The 20,863-nt window shown below is 40.7% G+C and overlaps 1 protein-coding gene across 2 annotated transcripts in view; it reads left to right on the top strand.

Annotated features, from left to right (window-relative positions):
* RSPO3 (R-spondin 3) overlaps positions 1-20,863 on the top strand; it is a 72,769-nt gene that overhangs the window by 36,400 nt on the left and 15,506 nt on the right. For both annotated transcript variants that reach the window (XM_050316239.1, XM_050316238.1), the window contains exons 2-4: positions 8,878-9,069; positions 10,548-10,694; positions 13,065-13,262. In XM_050316239.1, the coding sequence (XP_050172196.1) occupies positions 8,878-9,069; positions 10,548-10,694; positions 13,065-13,262 (537 nt within the window). The remainder of the gene's footprint in view (positions 1-8,877; positions 9,070-10,547; positions 10,695-13,064; positions 13,263-20,863) is intronic.

Genomic DNA, 20,863 nt, shown 5'->3' with positions numbered 1-20,863 from the left:
TACAGATGATATATTAACTAAAAACAAACAAACAAGCAAGCAGTTTTAATTCAGTTAAATTCATTTTCTCTTGCAATCAACTTAGCTGATTGGCATGCAAATCCCCAGGGAAGTGGTGGTATACCCCTACATAAAAAATGAACCTGCACAAAATGGATGATAGCCTTGATTTCATCATCAGCACCCCAATAATTCAGCTCAAATACTTTGTAGCACAGCTGTAGCCTGATGGTAAATTGCCTGCTGTGTATCATTGCAGTGATGTCAGATGTATTACAGTTTTGGGGAACTGAATGATGCTCGGTGTGAGCGCTAAATTTCTTTCATGTGGGTCAGTGTGTGCTGCAGTGAAGCCGTTTGTGAGGGAAAGGCTCAGACTTCAAAGGGAGGGCAGAGCAGAAGGGGTGATGAAACAAGCCCTAACTACGTGCCATTCATAGCTACTTCACAAGAAGAGCCAGGCACACAGAGCTGTTAAACTGACTCAGTTACTCAAGAATCGGATGCCTACTTAATTCTCGCCCATCGTATTATTTAATCCCAATCTAAACAGGCTAATCACATTGCCCTCTAAAAATCAGACAACTACTCGAAACCATGAACTACCCTCACATCAATTAAGAAATAAGTGAAATCCTCACCTCTGTCTCTTTGTAGGAGCCTTGCTATTGATTTTAGTGGGCCAGGATTTTCATCAGTTCGTCCAAAACGGATGGTGATGATGTCTCTTGTCTGTTTTCCTTTAGAGTTGAATTCAGTTTCGTATCATACTGTTCATGTTTTGCACTCAAAAACATTTACTTTTTCTTTTAGACTAGCATGAGTCCCAGTGACATGAGGGAAAGGTAAAAGCAGCCGGATCATCATTTGCTGAGTGTTAGTAGCATGTACATCACTACTGCAGCACAGAAGCAGTCACTAGAGCTAGTACTTCAATTATTGATTTCAAGTTGTGTCACTGATGGATGGATGGTCCAGTCAGCCTGGAGAAGTTAGCCTTTTTCCTTAATGAAAATTTGAGATCAGAGTTTCTCTTTGTTACAAACTGTAGAACACAATTTTTAGAGAACTTCTGACACTGCGGTACTCCTTAGTGTCTATATTCTGCATGCAAATCTTGATGTAAGTCTTGAATTTAAAGAAATAGGTTCCATTTAAATGTTTGCAGGCATCAGTCCAGAACAGTTCCATTGCAAACAGTATACTTCGGGCCTTCAGTTAGCTTTGGTATGGTATGAATTTAATCATTACACAGAAAAAATTATTTCATTCAGTACACACTTTTGATCAGTTTCACTTCAAAAAATACACTAAATTGAAAGGATATTAAGTAATTGACCAAAGGCACATCTGAGCGTTGCCAAGGCAGTGGGCTGGCTTGCTGTCTGGCTTATTAATTTTTTAACGCTATAAACATCATAGTAGAAAATCATAGTTTCGACACGGGATTACAGGCTTTTACTGTCTAAACCCTTCTCCCTAGTCCCCAGCATGGAAAGTAAAATCTGTTACATCCTGCTGTTCTTTCTGTGGTTACTAAAACAAAACTTTGAGAGAAAAACTCTGGTCTCAAAAGACCCTGTGGGAAACGAGAAACTTGCAAATGCTACTGTAGTTGTGTAATGTTGACAGTACGAGCCGAGTGATCCTTATACAGCTTGGAAATGCACGAGCATCTGTGTAATACACAATAATAAAAGTCTCCAGTACATTAAGAGAAATAAAACAGGGGAAGCAAATGGGGTGTGTGGGGGACAGGGTCTGCTGCCACCAGAACAACCTGAGTATCAATGAGCTTTGTTAGAAGCACATTAATGGTAGATTGGGTACTACCATGAAGCAGCACATCAAGCAGAAAGACTACATATTTCAAATAATGTACATTTTTAGTTTTTTACTTGATAGAAGCATGCATTTCTTGTAGAGAAGAGACTGGGGAGTCAAGGGAGCCACAGCAATGTTGACAACTTTGTTTAAAAACAGTTCTGTGCAATTACGAATTGTGTAAAATCAGCTTCATGACAGCATCTTGCAGGATTACAGTACTAAAGTACTGTCTAAATAAATGTGCATCAAATACAATCTCTTTCCAAAACTCACACCTCCTTTTTATCTGAGCACAGATGCTTTCTTTGCAAGTAACTGAGTCTCACAACTGTCACAGCATGTTGGTTAATACAACTATTAGGTTACTACTCTCCATAGTAGCATAGTAGCATAGTAGCATAGTTGCCCTTTTATAACAGCTCTTTTTATCTAGACAATAAGGACCTAATATAACTGAGATCTACATTTTTAGAAAAAAATCATAATGTACAGTCTTGAAGGCTAGGTATTGGAAACAACTACAGCTGACTCTAAAAGCAAGATCTGTACTTGCTTATAGGATTTACAACTTGATGTGAGAAGGTATTGCATGACTTGGTCCTACCTTTTCTGTCATTACCAGGGTGCTTAAATCAGCTTATCTCAGGGATCCTTATTGGTTACTATACTGGTTAATCTTCCTGTATCCTTGAATTTTGGTGGTGCTCTGTAGTATGTGGGGGGGAAAAAAAAAAAGGTCAATTTCCCTTCTCTCTCCATGAAAAGAATTTTTCAGTTTATTTACAAAACTCTCTGGAATGACAAGGAGCCATTTGTGGTTGCTGTGGCTGATTTCTGTTGTGCTGAAGATGCTAGGAGACTGCACAAAACTCTTCACCCCTGGTGAGATTTTTCAGCCTGTTGATGCTCTTTCTAACCGAATTCAGGGGAAATGTGTTCTGGCTGCCAGTATACTTAATTTTCAGACTCACTCTGCCAGACATGTGTTTAATGATGATGAGGCAATCACCAGTGAGATCTTGGCCATTTGGGCTGAGGGCCTCCTTGCTCATAGACACCACTACAAAACAGTTACAGATACTCCTTGAGACTGTGGGACAGTCCCATACTCATGTTTCTGTTGCTTTTTTAGAACTGTTGACACTTGGTGAACAAAATAGGTTGGTTTCTTTTCCCTCAGATGTGAAGTGCCTCTTGAGGAAGAAAACATTCTGTCAAGCCAGGCAGATGTTTGGGTAATATTTTTTTCAGTCCTCATGGGATCTTCTTCCTTCAAAACAGGAGGACACTTGAGGATCCTCTTTGCTACATGTTTCGTACTGTAGAAAGCAGAAATGCTCTGAAGTAAAATCGAAGCAAATCTCCGGAGGAGTTACCACCCTCCTAGAAAGAAATCTTAAAGTATTTGGGAAGCACAAATCACAAAGAGAAACAGAAGACTTTAATGCTTAAACAGTTGACTTTTAGACTGATTTTTCCTCTTTCCCTCTTTTGCGACTGCCTCAGACTCCTGTAGATCTCGAGGAGGTTGGACAGAGAGTCCACACTCCTTGTCTATCACCACTGGTTCAGTTACATTCCAGAAGACTTATGGCCAATCCAATGTAGCAATTGTCATATATGGATCCATCTTCCCCACTGAGCCCAGCTGCTGTACCATCACAACACACCAAGTCCCTGCAGGTGAATTAAGGCCAAGTGATCAAGCAGAGCTTAGCCCACAAGACTGAGCTCAGGTTTCACCTTGGCTCAAGCTGGCAATCTATTTAGCACTGATAATACAGTTTTATCAAACCCATGCATACTGTCTGTCCCGGTGCTGTCTCACCCCTCCTGGGCTTTGCCCTTGCTCCAAAACTACCTGCTGACTACACATTGGTTCAGCGTTTTTGCCACACCATTGTCCGTCCCACCTCTGATGCATTTCTGCACAAAGAAACGCTGTCCAAGAAAGAGTCTGAGGAAATACCCTGTGGTTTGCAAACTGAATTCCTTAATGACTTTCTCATTAGAAGAGCTGACTGCCAAATGCTGTTTACATTTGCCTAAAGGACAGTCCACATGATTAAGAGTAGCTCTGCTTTATATGAAGTATTGTTTTCAGGCCACCACCACAGGCAGCTGCTTCCCACCAGGAAAGAGAAAAAGAAAGGAATGTTAGTGAGCACATAATGCAGTAGAGCAATAGGAAAACCCAGGGGATATCCCATCCCAAATCTCCACCACCAAAAGGGCTAGTGTCTGCGTGGGTGCTGCGTGCTGGGTAAAGCTGAGGTGGGGTCTGGGTCTTGCGGCAAGGGGCAGCCCAGCTGGGAAGGCCAAATTCCAGAGCAGCTCTGCTGTGAAAATATTTCCTGTGAGAATGCGCAAGCCTGAGAAACCAGGAGTAGCAGCAGCTCTCTAACAGGGATGAATTTCAGTTGCATAGCACATCCATTTCAAGAGCGAACTTCTAAATGGACATCTTGTCTTTGGAGAGCAGTGATGAGTCAGTGCACCTCAGCTGCAGCAAACAGACAGAAATATTCTTCTACTCTGAGGTTTTTCTCTGGCTGTCAGAATGTCAGCTGGATTCCTCCTCCATTTTGTTTTCTGTTGTTTTCTTTTTTTTTTTAATTCAATAAATTTTAATCTCAAAATGAAGTAATACTGATTGAAAAATGTCATTGCAAAAGTTTAAGATTTATTTGCCAGGTATGGTCAAAGTCTAGCACCTCATCACTGGAAGTTCAGATTCAAATTCAGCTTCTTATCCTTAACTTTCTATTTTTAATAGAGACCACAACGCATTGTTTCCAGAGTAGAGCTTTGGAAAATATTCTGAGATTTCATTTGCTAATGAGACTTAAAAGTAGTATCTGGACAAATGTCTCTCACAAAAAGAGGCCACTGAGAAAAAAAAAGGTTTAAATGCAGACAGGACAAGAAAATAGTTCAGAATTAACTTAGAGTCTTCTCTAATCTCCATTATTTAGGTTTTACAAAAAAAAAAAAAAAAAAAAAAAAAAGACAGATTTATTGGCTATAGACTTATAGCCCGTCACAAGTCTGTACATACGTACTTTGTCTTACTCCTGGTTGACGTTTGTTTAAGAGATGAGAAAGAACTTGTCTGTTGAGTCTCTGGGCTCCCACCACTTGCTTTGCCCATCACTGTGCTGGATTTTTTGTCCCTGAGAGTCTGTGATTTCACTGTGCTCAGAGTGTTTGAATACTAGAGAGCAGAAGTGCTATATGGCTGGTAGGGTCATCTCTAAAGCCCATGCATAGAGTACTTCACCCTCACTGAAGTCAGTTCTGAAGGTTGTGGAGAAATTTTTATATTTCATTTTATATGTCTTTATGATGGAGAAGGTTGCACCGAAGACAAAGTGGTTCAAGCAAGCGTATTTAGCAAGAGCATTTCTTGGACCTATTTGCAGTGCTATAGTCCATACCTCCTGATTCTGGGTCTAACCCACAAGTGCCAGTGTCTAACCCATGAGTGCCTAACTCTTTTCCAAGACACTGGACTTCTCTTTGTCCCTCTTACCACGTGGAAAACTTGTGGCTAACAGAAGTGGTCTGTGCTCCTCTAATGCTTTTTCACCTACAGATTTCAAAGCGTTTCTTAAAGTGGATATACATTACTTACCCATTTCTACTGCTGACCTAAGCACAGAAATTTGAAGAAATACTTACATCCTGTGTACCATGACTGGATTTCACCATATAGGGTTTATGTTCCCAGCACATCGCTTAAACTCTGGGCTCACAGTTTCTGATATGGGGGGAAAAGGGATGAAACTTCTGGTTGCTTCCTCGGGGTTATGGTGTGCAGTTGCTGAAGTACTTGGGATCTGCAGGCTCTAACACTTTGCTGCAATGAGAGAAGAATACTAAGGGCCAGTTGTGTAATCAGCAGTGATAAGTTCCCTCCCTATGTCAGAAATATGTTTCAGAGCCTGAGTTTGCTCTGTTTCCTTCCGGAACCCCTTTCATCCCACTCGGCCTTTGCAGGAGGGGAGGGCCCTACGTTACAGACATCAGGCAAGCATCTGGATCTGAACTAGGCAGGGAGGAGGCTGAGAGGTAACAAGAATGAGATCTTCAGCTGCAGCTTGGAGACATCTTATTTCAAACATGCTCCACCATTTGTTTTTTCCCAGGTTCAGTGACAAAGTCCAGTGCTGTGCTTAAAAACAGTGTCAATTTCTGGAGCACTTGGCTATCCCTGCATTGATTGTTGCCTGAGCCAGGATAAGGGTCTACCTAGCATTCAGAGCAAGTACAATGAGAGAATATTTTATTACAGATACAGCACAGATACAGGGCTCAAAGAAATGCCAGGCACAGTTGGATACAATAAAAAAAAGCATCCTTTTGATAGCTTTTAAGAGGAAAAATGCTTACTTAATTTAAAATGTTAATTCTGACTTTTCAGTGAGACTTCTGCTCTAAAAATTTCCAAGAACAGGAGCTTATTTGGCTTCACACTTTTACCTATAACTTGACATGAAATCAAGCTTTAAATGGAGCTTGACTTGCGTAGTTTATCTTATGCCTTGTTCCTTAACACTAGCAAAAAAACTCTCCATTTGGAAACATAGGCTTTTTTTTTTTTTTTTTTTTTTTTTCTGTGGTTGTGTTATTTGTATAAGAAGTATCTGGAATGCATAAAAAGAAGCAGGAATTGTGGAAATGGCTAGGAGTACCTATTATATTATACTTAATACTTCTGCAGTTAAAGGGGAGATTGAAATTGTAATGGATCTTAGCTATAGAGAATTATCATATTTTTATAATGAAGTATTGCCTGTCTCGCCTCACACACACAGCTTGACCTCAGAGCAGTTGCACATAATGTTTTCTCTGTCAAGAGAATCTATTCCTAATGATGTGTCGCAGGTGCTCACACATAATATGTTTCCCATCAAAAGTGATCATCCATATTTTATATAGCAGCTTTGATGACAAATATTTTGTACTTCATCTGCTTTTTCTTCTAACTGTCAGACTTAATGAAGGAAAGTCACAGACAGTTTTTAAATAATATCAGCTCCTTAGATCACATTACTGTGTCTTCCTTTAAAAATAGTTTCATACAAGATCCACAAGACAGAGGAGAGAGAGGCAAGGACATTTTCCTTTACTTAACTTTGAAAAGTTATTTTCTAGGTTCTTAATTTCAAAATCAATAAGCTCTGTACCTTTGGAATATTTTCAGAAAGAAATAGGTTATATTTATTGAGTACTCAGTATTTTGAGAGTCTTGTGAAAGCAAGTCTGATAACTGAATTTATGTTGCAACTTCTCACTATGCAGAATGCCATTTATTCTCACAGTAGTGCTGTGTCCTCATGGTAAAAACACTTTCCTCTAGGTTGTGCTGTAAAATGGGTGCTTTGGGGCATACAGAGAATTGGGTTCTCATATTCTCACTGGAACTGTTTATGCACATCAGGGTCAAAGTTTGCACTTCTCCTGCATGTCCAGCCCTACTGAGAGAAATAACCCTCATTTCTTCATTTTAGTAATGAAAGAGAAAAAGTGAACTTGAATTCCCTTTGAGGTTCTTCAGACTGTAGGACTTGTCATCGAAACCTCAGAGCACAGAGGAGTGCTTTTCCCATTCATGGGGCATGTCTTTTCTGCCAAGAGTGTAAAAGTGAACAAAGTACAGAGGTATTCCTGAACTTCCTTACTAGGCAAACCCACCTGAGCAGCAGGCAGTGGTGCCTCTCAACATGTAAGACATGGATTCATATGGACTTCTGGTCTACTCCAAGGGATCCACAGAAGGGAGTTGACAAAAGCAAGTTCATTGTGTATGCAAGCTATTTAGCAGTGTCTGCAGACCAATATTAAATCAAAGCACTAAAATAGACAATCAAAGCATGGCATGTGTATATTTATAAAATTATCACTGCCCTGAGAAGAAGGCAGAACAGGAAGCCTCTGGTATTTACAAATGCAAGTTACAAAAGTAAATGAGGACTGTATTTCTCCTATATATGAAATATAACCAGATGTCTCAGGCTGAGAGATGAAAGCTTACACTTAGAAAAATGCCTGGGTTTTTTGTACAAGACAAGGCCAAAAGAAAGGGGACACAGGGTCTGCACCTACTTAATGCTTAATTCCTTTTTACTTCTAATTTATTTAAGAAAGCAAGCAAGTAGAAATTAAAAGTAGGTAATAACTTTTAAAGTATGGGAAAGTGCAAAACTTTATTCTCTACCACTGAGAAGTAACACACTGATTAATGTCTGCTACTGAAAACATAGTCTGCAATAGCATCCTCTTTTCTGCTATTCCCAAGCCCCTGGAGAATTTAAGCAGTGAGTGTAATAAGTTTACCTTTCCTTGCCTGAAGAATTAGAACAATCCAACTGAAAGACAAATAGAATCCTACCTATGCTCCATGCTGGGACTGGAGCAGGGTAAATGCCACAGTTGAGTCTAAACATCAGGTTGTAATTGTTAGAGATTAAAAACATGCCAGAGAGAACATTCCAGGAAAAGAAGGAGGGTGAGAAGTATGGCTCTCCTGTGTTTTTTTATTAAGGCAAATTATCATCCCGTCTTACAAGGGCATATTCCTGCACAGCAGAACTTAATCAAATGGCATTTAGTCAATGAAGGAAATTATATACTAGATTGATTTTTAATCATCCAGCTAGGAAAAGCAAGGATAAGTGAACATGTATTTATCTGCTGAGCCAAATGCATACAAGGCAGAAAAGCCACTGAAAATAAGGAAAAGAAAAATTAATGTTCTCTAGGATGCTGCTGTTCCATACAATCTATTTCAAATACTTGCTGTTAGCTATTTCTGCAAGATGTGAACATATCAGCTGAGCTGCTCGATTTTTTTTTTTATGCTGGTGATATAATCTCTGAAATGGAAAGTCAGGTCATAAGCGACACAGAGAAAAATGAAGCAATCTTTAAAAGCTGTCAGAGAGATGGATGGCCCACCCTTCCAAGTACAGAGGAACCATTATTTCATGGTCTTGTCTAATGTCCTGTTCTCTCACAGTTTGTTTTCTTTAATGTTTGTCTTCTCAGTGCATCCTAATGTGAGCCAGGGTTGCCAAGGAGGGTGTGCTACATGTTCTGACTACAACGGATGCCTGTCATGTAAGCCCAGGCTCTTTTTTGTTCTGGAGAGGATTGGCATGAAACAGATTGGAGTATGTCTTTCTTCGTGTCCAAGCGGATATTATGGGACACGGTATCCCGACATTAATAAGTGTGCAAGTAAGTGTGGGGGAAAGGGGAAGCTCATGGATTTGTTTGTTTTCTCTTGAATGCTGTGTCCCCTTAGGAGTCAAGTCAACAGAGAAGCAGATGGACAAGCCATGTCTTTAATGTTCAGTTCCTTATAGTAGTGCAGTAAATATTAACCTGAGCAAGAAGCTAAGGTGAAAGATCACAAAATGGCCTAAAGCTCAGGGATCCCAGCTCTGCAAGAATGACCTGCCTAGAACCCATGTGATGACCTCCTGCTCTACAACCCCATGTGAAAAGGAAGCACAGGTGGGCACCAGGCACTGCCCTCCAGCAGCAAGGGAATGGCCGCAGCACTGAAGAGCAAGCGGGGACCGAGGAATGCTGAATCTTGGTGGCTGGAGCTGTTTAACCCTCTGCCCTTACCCGCCTGACCCCTGAGACAAGGAGAGAAGATGGCAGGTGGCATTCTTCGGAGATGTGGTTTGCCCTGGTCTCTTTATAGCTTGTCTCACACTCAGTGTAGTCCTCTAAATGCCTGTAGAGGCTGGCCAGGCTTCAGCTGGCCAGCTTTCAGCCTGATTTTGGGGGAAGTTACTGATTCATGTTGTCTCCGGGCTGGGGGACAGAGAAGCCAACTCTATTCTTTACTACTCAGGCAGCATTTTGACCCCAGTATGGATTTTGAACCATAAATGAACTGGAAAAGATCGCAATGTCCTCCCCACTCCTCTTTGTGTTGTTGAATTCACTGTTTTTAATCCCACAGGTGATATAAAAACATAAGAGCGACGGCCAAGAAACTCTCCCAGTTTTTACCTGGTAATAAAAGTTATTTAATGAATGGACCCCAGAGTAAAGTCTTACAGAGTAACTTGACACTGTAAAGTATTTGCTCACTTTTTAGCAGTGTGTGGCCTTGCATATCAGACATGAGCTGTGCCATACATAAGGTTTTATGCATTTCTCCTAAAAGTTTCTGAGAACTGGGAAATAGTAACGCAAATTTGGGTAGTCATATAGACAATACATGAAGTACTACAGGACACCTGATTGAATATCAGGGACCCATTTGAAGAAAAAAGAAAGATATGTTGATTCAAAACAGTCCTTAGCAGATTCTAAATTCTGGCATATTTTTATTCCTCCTGGATGAATGGAGATAGATAGTGTGGAGTTGTGCCCCTATGCTTTGTCAGTGTAGAGCAGAAGCAGTATACTGTTATTCTCACGTGTTGTGCTCTGTCTGCCATTTGCATAGGTCTTCAAGAAGATTATCAATGTGAGGCTGTTCAGCATCAGGCGATCCTTTTTAAATCCTCACCCATGCCAAGGTCATTTGTGGCTGGCCTCACTGTGTGTACAGGCCATGAAGAAGATCTAAATATAATTTGCTTCCTTTGAAGATTGACATTGCTAGAATTTATGTGATTCTTGTATATGTGAGAGAGCCCATGTTATTTCATGGCAAAGAGCAACAACATTGTTGTTTACTGTTTGCATTTCAGAATGTAAAGCTGACTGTGATACCTGCTTCACCAAAAACTTCTGCACAAAGTGTAAAAGTGGGTTTTACTTATACAGTGGAAAGTGCCTTGAAAAGTGTCCTGATGGGCTGGAAGCCAACAACCACACGATGGAATGCACTAGCATCGGTAAGTCCAGTCCCCACAATCCTGCCTGGTTTTCTTCCAGGGGATGGGGAATCTAAGGAAGGCATGTCCAATTACAACACCAGGGAAGTGCAACTTGAAAATGTTCTGCATAACAAGATATATTCCTCAGTACAAAAAGGTCAAGGTATTGCCCAAATCTGCCTCTTCACAAGAGGTGCAGACTTGGCTGTGGCCCACAAACACAGCCTTGATGCTCTGCCACAGGACATACGGCCTGTTTGGTCTGCCCTGAGGCAGAATGACATACCTCTCTTACTTGCTTTGTTCCAGTGTTACGCAGCACCACTAACATCAAAGGTTCAAAAACCCTGTGTCAGACCCCATATGTAGTGGAAAGAATAAAACACTCTGGCTTAGCTCCCTTGTACTCCCTGAGTCTTCAAAGCATGCATGCGACAACACTTTGAAGCTTACCTTCACAAGGGTGAAGGCTACCAACTAAAATATTAAGGAAACACTCCCCCCCCCAAAAAAAACCCTCCAATCCCCAATATGGTATATGTGCATAAACACCTGAGTCCAGAAAATTAAACACCAAATAGGGTGGCACTGACACTGAAGTAGTGCGATTGATGTCACTGTGACTCACTGGCTGTGGAAAAGAGACCTGCTTTTGTATCTACAGCCTCTGACTCACAAGCTCCGATTATTCACTCAGGGTCAGTTTTGGAGGTCACCACACCTAACTGTCTGCTCCATCCCTCTGCCACCCCTTCAACTGAAAGAAGACTGAGTGATATATTTGCCTCTGGGCTGGTGCAGATAGCATCCCCTGCCATGGACACGCTGAAGCTGCAGCAGGGTTCAGCTTATTTTGGTACATTGGCTGTGAATTGTGGTGGCTGAGGGCTGTGAATTATGGTGCAAGCAGCAAACTCTTCAGCCACTAGCAACCAGGGAGCACTTAGGCACAGTCTGGTCATGATGGAAATCTCCTCCCCCACAGTATCATGCACACAGCTCTCCCCGGCATCAAGCATTTTGGAGGGAAAGTAATGTAGAAATAAAAATAATGTGCACTAGTTTGGCATTTTCCTTCTCAAATATATATTAGTTCAGGTGGTAGTGTAGGCTTTCACAGTTTTATTTTCAAGCAAAGACTTTCATCTTTGAAAGAAATTCAAAGGATCGCTTTTGTTTATTGGTGGCTGTTTCCAAGTGCTGTACACTTAGCTGCTTTAACAATGAGTCAGACTCAACTAAGAGAAGCCATTTAAAGCTATGGAGTAAAAACAGAACATTTTTGTGAAAGCCATTTTTGTGAAGGCCAATTTTTTTAACGGGACAGCACCAGTGTAGTATGAAAAAAAATGACCCACATGGTAATTCGCTGAAGGAAACCTCAGAGATTACCTGAAGTCAATTATATTTTCTAGATTTTGGAAAATTCAGAAGTAAATTCTGGAGCTGGAAAAAATGCTGACTTACAAATTTCTCCTTACATAGGGGCTGGAAGTCTTTCCTTCTTCAGTCTTCAATCTTCTATAGTTTTAAACATGCAGTTATACATTAAGTAAATAAAAATATTTACTATCATTTATCAAGAGAAGGATACTGAGGACATGGCACAAGAGAAGGATGGCTAATAAGAGCATATTGTTAAGTTTCAAAAATTACTCTCGTTTTTGTTTACGCTGTTGGGACAAGTGTGCAGTGAAACACATTTTGAATTCCAAATAGTACAGGATACGCATTCACATCACTCTGGTTTAGAAACTGCAACCTACACTGTTCAGAAAAGCTTGAAACCCCATCCCAATCCAAGTTCTCCTCTGCTTTGCCTATTTCCAGCTTGTATATACTACAGATGACAGCTCTTTCAGAATTTAAGCTGAATACCAAGCAGCAGATCACCAAAAATACTTGACTCCTACTGTAACATCTTTCAATATCAATTGGTCCTTTATAACTATTGGTTTCCAAATTCAATACCTTTGAGACCAGCTGCAGCAGCTTGACCCAATAACTTCACTCACCTTTCACACAGGCATGACCAAAGTTTACTTCCACTGAAGCTACGAGGTACCTGCATCAAACCAAAGGAACCTAAGAACAAATCCCAATAACTGATTTCATTGAGACCAGTTTTGTTGTTGTTGCCTTGTTTCAGGAATAGAATTAGAAAACAACAAGTAGAAAGTAGTAACCAACATAATTATTTGACATTAGTTTGTGCTGTATATCCTCAGCTGTCCAATTTCTGTCAATTCACTTCTGTAGGTCACTGCTAATTAATTCCATTAGTTTTTACCACCTTTTGGCTGATGCAGAATAAAATTAATGTACCATATCTATTGTGTCTACCAAAAATATATTGGCCAGGCTCAGTTTGTCCTATGTTTATTGCAGTGCACTGTGAAGCTAGTGAGTGGAGTCCATGGAGCCCTTGCACAAAGAAAGGAAAAACATGTGGTTTCAAAAGAGGAAATGAAGTAAGGGTCAGAGAGATCGTACAGCATCCATCAGCAAAGGGCAATCCCTGCCCACCTACAAGCGAGAGCAGAAAATGTATTGTACAAAGAAAGAGATGTCAGAAGGAAGGAAAAGGTACCACGTTATCATCATAATATGAGATTGGTATTGTGCTTTTTTAATAACTCACGCCTGAATTCTTAGGCCTTGATTGCAGGCTTCACCAAAGCTCCCATTGATGTGGTGTTCTTCAGGCTGGAGAGAACTGTGACTTTGCCTGGAGTAAATAAAGTCCTAACACTGCTCAAAAAATGTGCTTTGTGTGATCTAGAGAGGACAGGGTGGGTTGGATGGGAAGGCACTTTGTCTTTCAGTTCTGTCTGCTGAAAGAGCTACCAAAATGACGGGTTGCATGTGGCACTCAGAACAAAAAGACCCATCATAAAAGATGTAATGGTGGTTGTAGTTTGTTGGGTATCAGGCAGCCATGCTTCAACCATGGGATTCCTCCAAAACAGTTCGTATTTCATGCTTCCCTACAGGTAAGACTATAACCTGTGCAAATGCAGTGCTGTGGCCTCTCTCCTGAACTCTTTCTACTTGCTTTATCTGAACAACATGGCCTGATTTGCATCTAGGTCATGGAGTTCCAGCATGGGAGAAAGACCACAACACTGCATGGCAGACAAGGGAAACTCCACTTGATTTCACCTAAAAAGCAAGACTGCCGGCAGAACCATCCCTCCACGCAAGGCAGCTTGTTGGACTTATTCCCTAGCTCAGCGGCTAGTGCATGGTATCCCACATGTTAAGAAGTCTATGAAATAATAAGCATCACAAATTCCACCCAGTAGATATTGTTGTTCCGTTGTTCCCTTTTCTCCCCTTCTTGCAGAGGGAAAGTTCCTTAGTCTGTCCCCAGTGTGGTTACTCTGGTTGACATAGGAGGGTCTATGGAATATTTCTTTTTCCCCATCTGTCCCGTTTTCCCTATCCTTCCCATTTTCCCATCCTGCCTATTTTCTCTTTTCCTCTCACCCCTTTTGAGGGTGAATGGAACCGGTGGAGCAGCTCTCCCCCTGTGTGAACATCTGTGAGTCAGAAGCAGCTGCTGGTAATAAGTACTAACTGACTGTTTCGGTGTTAAATGGTGGCAAAGATTGCTGAAATTACTTACATAAATGCTCAAAGGGTTCGGAACTCATAACCCTTTTGAAGGTTTGCTTGTTCCCTGGGGATGAACTTCATGACAAGGGACAGAATGTTATTAGAGAGTGTCCAAAGGAAGGCCACTAAGATGGTGAAGTCTTGGGTGGAAGCCGTAAGAGGAGCGGATGAAGGCACTTGCCCTGTTCAGCCTGGAGCAGGGGAGACTGAGGGGAGTCTGCTCCAGTCTTCAACATCCTCACGAGGGGAAGCGGCAGGGCAAGTACCACTCTCTTCACTCTTGTGACCAGTGATAGGACTTGAAGAAATGGCATGAAGCTGAGTCAAGGGAGGTTTAGGTTGGATATCAGGAAAAAGCTTTTCACCCAGCATGTGATTGGGCACTGGAACAGGCTCCCCAGGGAAGTGGTCTCAGCACCAAAACTGAGTTCAAGAAGAGTTTTGACAATGCTCTCAGGGGCATGGTGTGATTATTGGGGTGTCCTGAGTAGGGCCAGAGGTTGGACTTTATGATCCTGATGGATCCCTTTCAACTCAGCATATTCTGTGATTCTATGGTTAGAAGGAGGATCTTATGAATCAGACAGCTACAGGTGCCTCCCCCTCACCCAAGAACTGGTTAGATCTACTGATTAATGGGAGCCTATAGGCAGTAGGTGTGACCTCCTCCTGCTTTTGTCAGGAGGTGTCTTGAAGAGGTAAAGAGGTGCATCTGCATCAAGGTAGAAGCCAAGGCAACTCATTTACACATTCCTGTAAAAATGCTACAGATTTCTGTGTCCAGAATGCCCATGCTTGCTTCTTCTCCTGCTCAGTGATGCAACTTGAAACAGCCTCTCATTAGCCCACTGTAACTGGGGGAAGAGTTATTTTTTTTCCCTTACCAAAGCCTGCTTTTGACAGAGGTGAAAATACAGGAATGAACTGCAATTTTGGAACTGTGAAACTGGGGTTTTTTGAGGCGACGATATTGTGTATTTGCCTATGGTATTTTGGCAATAGCTTCAGATTGGACAAGACGTTTCTCTTTGAGAAATGACTGCTGTTCCTGTGTAATAAGAACTTTAGAAGAAACTACTCACGTATTTTACTGTCCATTCTTATTTTACAGGATATAAGCCAAACCATACTTGAAAAATACTGTGCACCACAAGAATTCATTCACAATCACAAATCTTTTTCTTTCCTTCTTTTCTACAGTGTGCTTAAAGGTGGGGTTTTTTTGTTCCTTTTGAGCAAGTCACAGTCTATATCCTAACCTGTTTTATGCTCAGTAGACAATTTCTTCAAAACCAGTGCAGGCTGATGAAGCCTATGTTCCAACTCTATCTTTGCTCTTGGGATTCATGTGTCTACATCTGAAAGTCATTTTTTAATGTTCTGAAATCCACCTTCTCAGTATCCACAAAAGTCTTTCCATTCATTTTCATACACCTTCTCAGGGAGATGATTTTTTTTTTTTAAAGGAAGACAACTCTTAATAAATATGAGGAAATTCATATATAAAACATCAGGTTAAAATAGCTTCAAGCTTTAGGGTGACAAGACAGGAAACTGAGAATTAAACTACAAGTTTTCCTTCTGTTCTTACTGGAATGGGGAAATAAAGCTTTCCAACTTTACTCCAGGCAACATATCTTCCCTACTGCTACTGTCCCTTATTACACAAAAAGAAATTTCTCTTCCCCTTTGAACAATAGAGTAATTGCCTGAGAAACCAAGCCAGGCTCTGTTCTTATGGCTAGTTGTGCCCAGTCAGTGAGTGCAGAAGGAGGTAGCAACAGAAACACTTGAAAGGGAAAGTAAATAAGTTTGTATTTACTGTTGAGAAATACTGAAAATTCTCTTTTTTTATTGTACAACTCCCCATGGCCACTCAGGCGTTGCTTTAGAGTTTAGCTTCCATGGCATTGGCTTTTGAAGTGTAGCAGCAGACCCAGCAGTTACCAACAGCGCTGTTAATCTTTTCTCCATGGCCATGACAAGAGAGTTAGCTCGGTCAGCCTCGGCCATTTCCATGCTGAATAGATGTCTGTGGCTGAGGGAGCTAGGGCAAAGACCACATGATGACGGGGTGAGCTCGTCACAGATGCCTCAAAGACTTTGCTCAAGAAGTTGAGGTCAGAGACAGGATGTTAGTCAGTTAAGGCTCTGCTATCGCACAGCAGCAAGGACATGTCTCTGGAACTGCTACGCAAAACGAGATAAAGCAGATGAAGAGAGGTTTCTTTTGCTTGTTTCCATCTGCTGTTGTGTTGTTGAAGCTGGTGAGATCTATTGCAACCCTGGTTTTTTCCCCTCACTGGCTGCAAAATGATGTTTTACTGTGAGAAGGTGCTAGTATTTTCAGAATGGATGCAAACAAATGGGAATAATGAGGAAACAAATAGCCCAACTAGCCTAAAAGGTTCTTTTTGCTTATTTTAGCACTAAATTAGTTGATTCTAGGGTGTTCTGACATGGTAATTTCCATGTGTTTCATATACAGGATTCTCTTACAGTTCAGTCCTATCCAAACTTCACTGTAATTTACTTCATCATTTTTCTCTTTTAGTCCCATGATGGGGAGTTCATTTTAGTCTGCATATTAAGTTCTATTTTTTCTTCTTTCCTTCTTTCCCTCACACTTTTTGTTTTTCTCCTCCAGTGGAGTGCACTGTTACTTTTGCCTTCCCACACTTAACACTTTCTTGACTCCTACCATTCACTGACAGATACACGTTCATAGAATCATAGGATCATTGAGTCACACGTTTCTTGTAGCCATGTCCATTCGTGGCAAATGGCAAATAGATGTACTGGAAAATCATAACATGCAGAGCTCTTCAAACACTGCAAATTATTCATCAATATTATTTCTTTCCCTTAATAAATGTCCTCTGGCCAAACACAAGTCCCTTTGGACTGCTGTCTGCAAATGTGTGAGATTGACTTTTACTGGCCAAAAGACAAATATTCTGAAATTCTGATATTCTGCATACAAAAGTATTTGTGGGGAAAGAATTGCATGTTTTCTTGAGTAATTCTGCCAAGAAGAGAATTTTTACCACATGACTTTCTGTGGAGTCCCAACTAAACCCCCACAGAGATCAGACAGTTTAAGTGCTTTCAGAGAACATGTTCTGATCGGTTTGAAGAGACTAAAAGCACTCATCAAAACTAGTATTAGTTATGAACAAGGAAGACACCTTAGAAATCTGAGTATTACGCAAGCCAATAGATAGATGACATGGGTTACACAGCTGTGTTGCTGTAAGCAAATAAAAAATACATTTCAATTGTTGCTCATTCATATATTGAATATTTGCCTGCTTGTGGTGTTTAGATGTTCAAAGCAGAGAAGCAATGCTAACTGCATCCCATTCTGTGCAAACACAGACCAAAGAAGGTTCCTGCTCCTGACAGGCAAAAATTCAAGCATTAGAAATGAAGACGTGGTGGCATGAATGTAGAATAGCATATTTCTTTTGGACTATGGAATGTAGAAATGTACCACCTTGTACAGACTGAAAGCAGGATATTGTTATGAGAGGAAGAGGAGTAATTTTAGTCAAAATTCAAAAGACTACAACCCCCTGGAGGCAAGGTAGCTTGTTAGTTAATGGCTTGTGCTGTAAGGAGAATAGAGACATTATGCTGTGATTTTTTTTGTAGTCTGCAGCATAATGTCTCATAATACAGCAGGAATAAGAGAGGGAGCAGGGTCTTTGAGATGAGGAGCTGAATTCTGCAATTTGCAAGACTGGTAAAGAGAAGGGAACCAAGGAAAGAGGATTTATTGCTGAACAGTTTTAATTAGCATGTATATATTTTGGGTAAATAAAGTAAAATAAATCCTCCTATCTTGTACTGCATACATGTGAATATAAAAATGCAGGTTTGATTTAATAACTTAGAGAACTGAGACTCATCTCTTTTGTTTCTCTGAACTAGTTACTCCATCCCTTATTGCTATACATCCACATAATGCTTCCAACATATTAATCAGATTATGTCTGAAAAAGTCTTCAGTTGGCTATGGTGTGATGAAGGAATCCTATCAGGTAACAATCAGATTTCCAAAACCACCACTCAGCTAAAAATCCCAAGCCATTCATCAAGAATTTACTGTAGTTGAAAACAATTTAACTTAGTGCAAACTTAAAATATCAGTCAATAAATTAATTTCACTCATTTAATTTAGGCTCAATGAGTTACCCACCCTAATGTAAACACTCTGATGCCATATAGATTAGTGTAGCAATGGAGCACAGAGGGCTCTGGAGTCTAAATTAAGTTGCCCTGTGAGTATTTCTCACAAAGAAAAGCTTCTGCAGCAATTCTGCACCAAACCCCACTGAGGTGTACTAATTACATTAGCAGTCCAATAAGCCATCCCAAGCAAAACAGATTAAAAATAGTCCCTACTAAAAGAGAAGAAAAGATGTGTAAGTTGCATTACATATCAAAATGTAGGTGGCAGTACAGTAGTGAAAGAAGTCATTTGAAATCAGCGTGAGTTTCCGCACTTCTTTGTACAAGACTTTAAACCTTGATATGTAAAATCAGGGTTTCATGATCTTCACAACCCACTGAAACTTCTCTGTAGCGACTTAAGACTTGCATAAGTATGTGCCACATCAACGTGTTTATTAATGTGGCAATACACCTTTTTCCCCAAAAATTCTTGACTGCCAGGCCTCTGGAACAGTTGCTTGTGCATTTTGCTGAGTTGTTTTGTCACACTGGACAATCTGAATTTTATCTGGATGCAATTTTCACAGAGATGGTTTTGCCATCTGAAAATTCAGAATAGGAATGACAAGCTGGGACTCCACTGAGCCTCTGTAGGATTTGCAAGGGTATGATGGGGTTCATTCCATTTAAGCTGCTTGCTATTGTCAAAACAAGGGTCATGTTAATGGTGGGTTTAATACTGCACCTATGATGCTGTAAGATAGATTCTAAGAAGGGCAAAATAATCTGCTTCCTGAAAGTGCTGTTTCTTTCTAATGATTTTTAAGTACAGACTAGTATGAGTGATGTGGACTTTTAGCTGCTAACTTTCAAATTAAAGGGCACATTTTCTCCATGTGCATGGTAATGACTTTGCAACACTGCAAAATCTAAATCAAAGTTCACTCAGACAGACTCTGTGAGCAAGATGAGTGTGTTTCAGAGGATCCATGGGTCAGCCACAGTAAAACAAAAATCAGAGTTGAATAATACTCATGTCCACTACTAATTTCACCAAGCGTTGGCAAAATCAAGGTTAGAGCAGCATTTTGTTGTGTTGGTAAATATCTAGTAATGGCTGCACATCTGCTTATTCAAAGGTTGCCTTTTAGAGAACAAGCTCTGAATAGTCTGTCCCTATACACTCCACACACCAAGGATAAAACTCTCTTACCAGTGCAGTGGAGGCCCACACAACTTCAGTAATTCCTCAATATACTATTTTGAAACAACTTTTTCTGATTAAAGAAAAAAGAATTGGAGGAAATTCTGTATATTTCTGGTATTTAGTAATTTTACTTAATCACATTTAAGTCCTTAGCATTGCTGTGTGGGAAAGCAGGATATTCCAGTCACAGCCCATCCCAAAAGTCACTTCTTCTCCCTCATGTATAGCTCAGTTGCCTTTAAAACAAGAGGGCTGGAACATGTGAGCCAGGGAGACATCACAGTACGCAGTTCTCTCGAATAACTGTGAGAGATGGGGTGTCCTGTGTGAAGGTCACTAGTGTGGTTATGGTTAATGACCTTACTCCACAGCAGGTCACAGGACTTCTGAAACCTCAAAATGAACACGAAACTAATTACTGCAACCCTGTGTTTACATACTGCATACGCCAATGGGCCCTAACTCTGGCCTTTGCGAGCCTGAGTTACTATAATTGAGGAATCTGTCTTGTGAAGAGTTTGGTTGTTTATTTTCCGTTTGTTGCTGCCAAGAGGACTTCTCATTTCCTTTCCTTGCAGGGGTTTTGACTCTTTAACTTTAACACATTTCCAGCCTCCAAGAGTAGGGCTGCTGAGACCGGGAATCTGCTAGTTGCAACACGAAGTGAAATGGCATCCTGGGGATATCCTGAGTGAGGCAGGGCATAGACAGCACAGGGCTGCCCACTGCTGCTGGCCACCAGACAGGGACACGACCTAGAGAAGAAATCTGGGTGAGAAGGGTTCACAGGGGGAAATAAGGTTGAAATGAGTTGAAATATTTGTGAATCTCAAATAGCTAATAGTAAAGAATGTACTGACTCTACAAATCAAGGGCTGAAAAGGTTGGAAAAAGTTGTTTTTAACCTTAGAGCATTTGAAAGATTTAATCACAGACAGTTTTTGAAAGTTTTACTAGGTTACTACCTAAAAGGGAGACATTAAAATCTGAACTAATTAATAATAATATTTTGTTTTGCTAAAAGTATGTTCATTTTGCTTGTGCTAGTATGAACACTAAATTCTCATCATATCTTCCAGTTCTGACAGACACGTATGAACCACACAAGCTAGTGTTACATACATGCTGTGCACTTCTGCACACGTGGTACGCTTGACTGCGGACGCTGTGTACGTGTGTACCATGC

This window comes from Myiozetetes cayanensis, unplaced genomic scaffold, assembly GCF_022539395.1.
Source record: "Myiozetetes cayanensis isolate MyiCay16 unplaced genomic scaffold, myiCay2020 scf2-11, whole genome shotgun sequence".
Taxonomy (NCBI): domain Eukaryota; kingdom Metazoa; phylum Chordata; class Aves; order Passeriformes; family Tyrannidae; genus Myiozetetes; species Myiozetetes cayanensis.
Note: the sequence above shows the minus strand (reverse complement) of the source record. Positions and strands in the feature narration are given on the sequence as shown.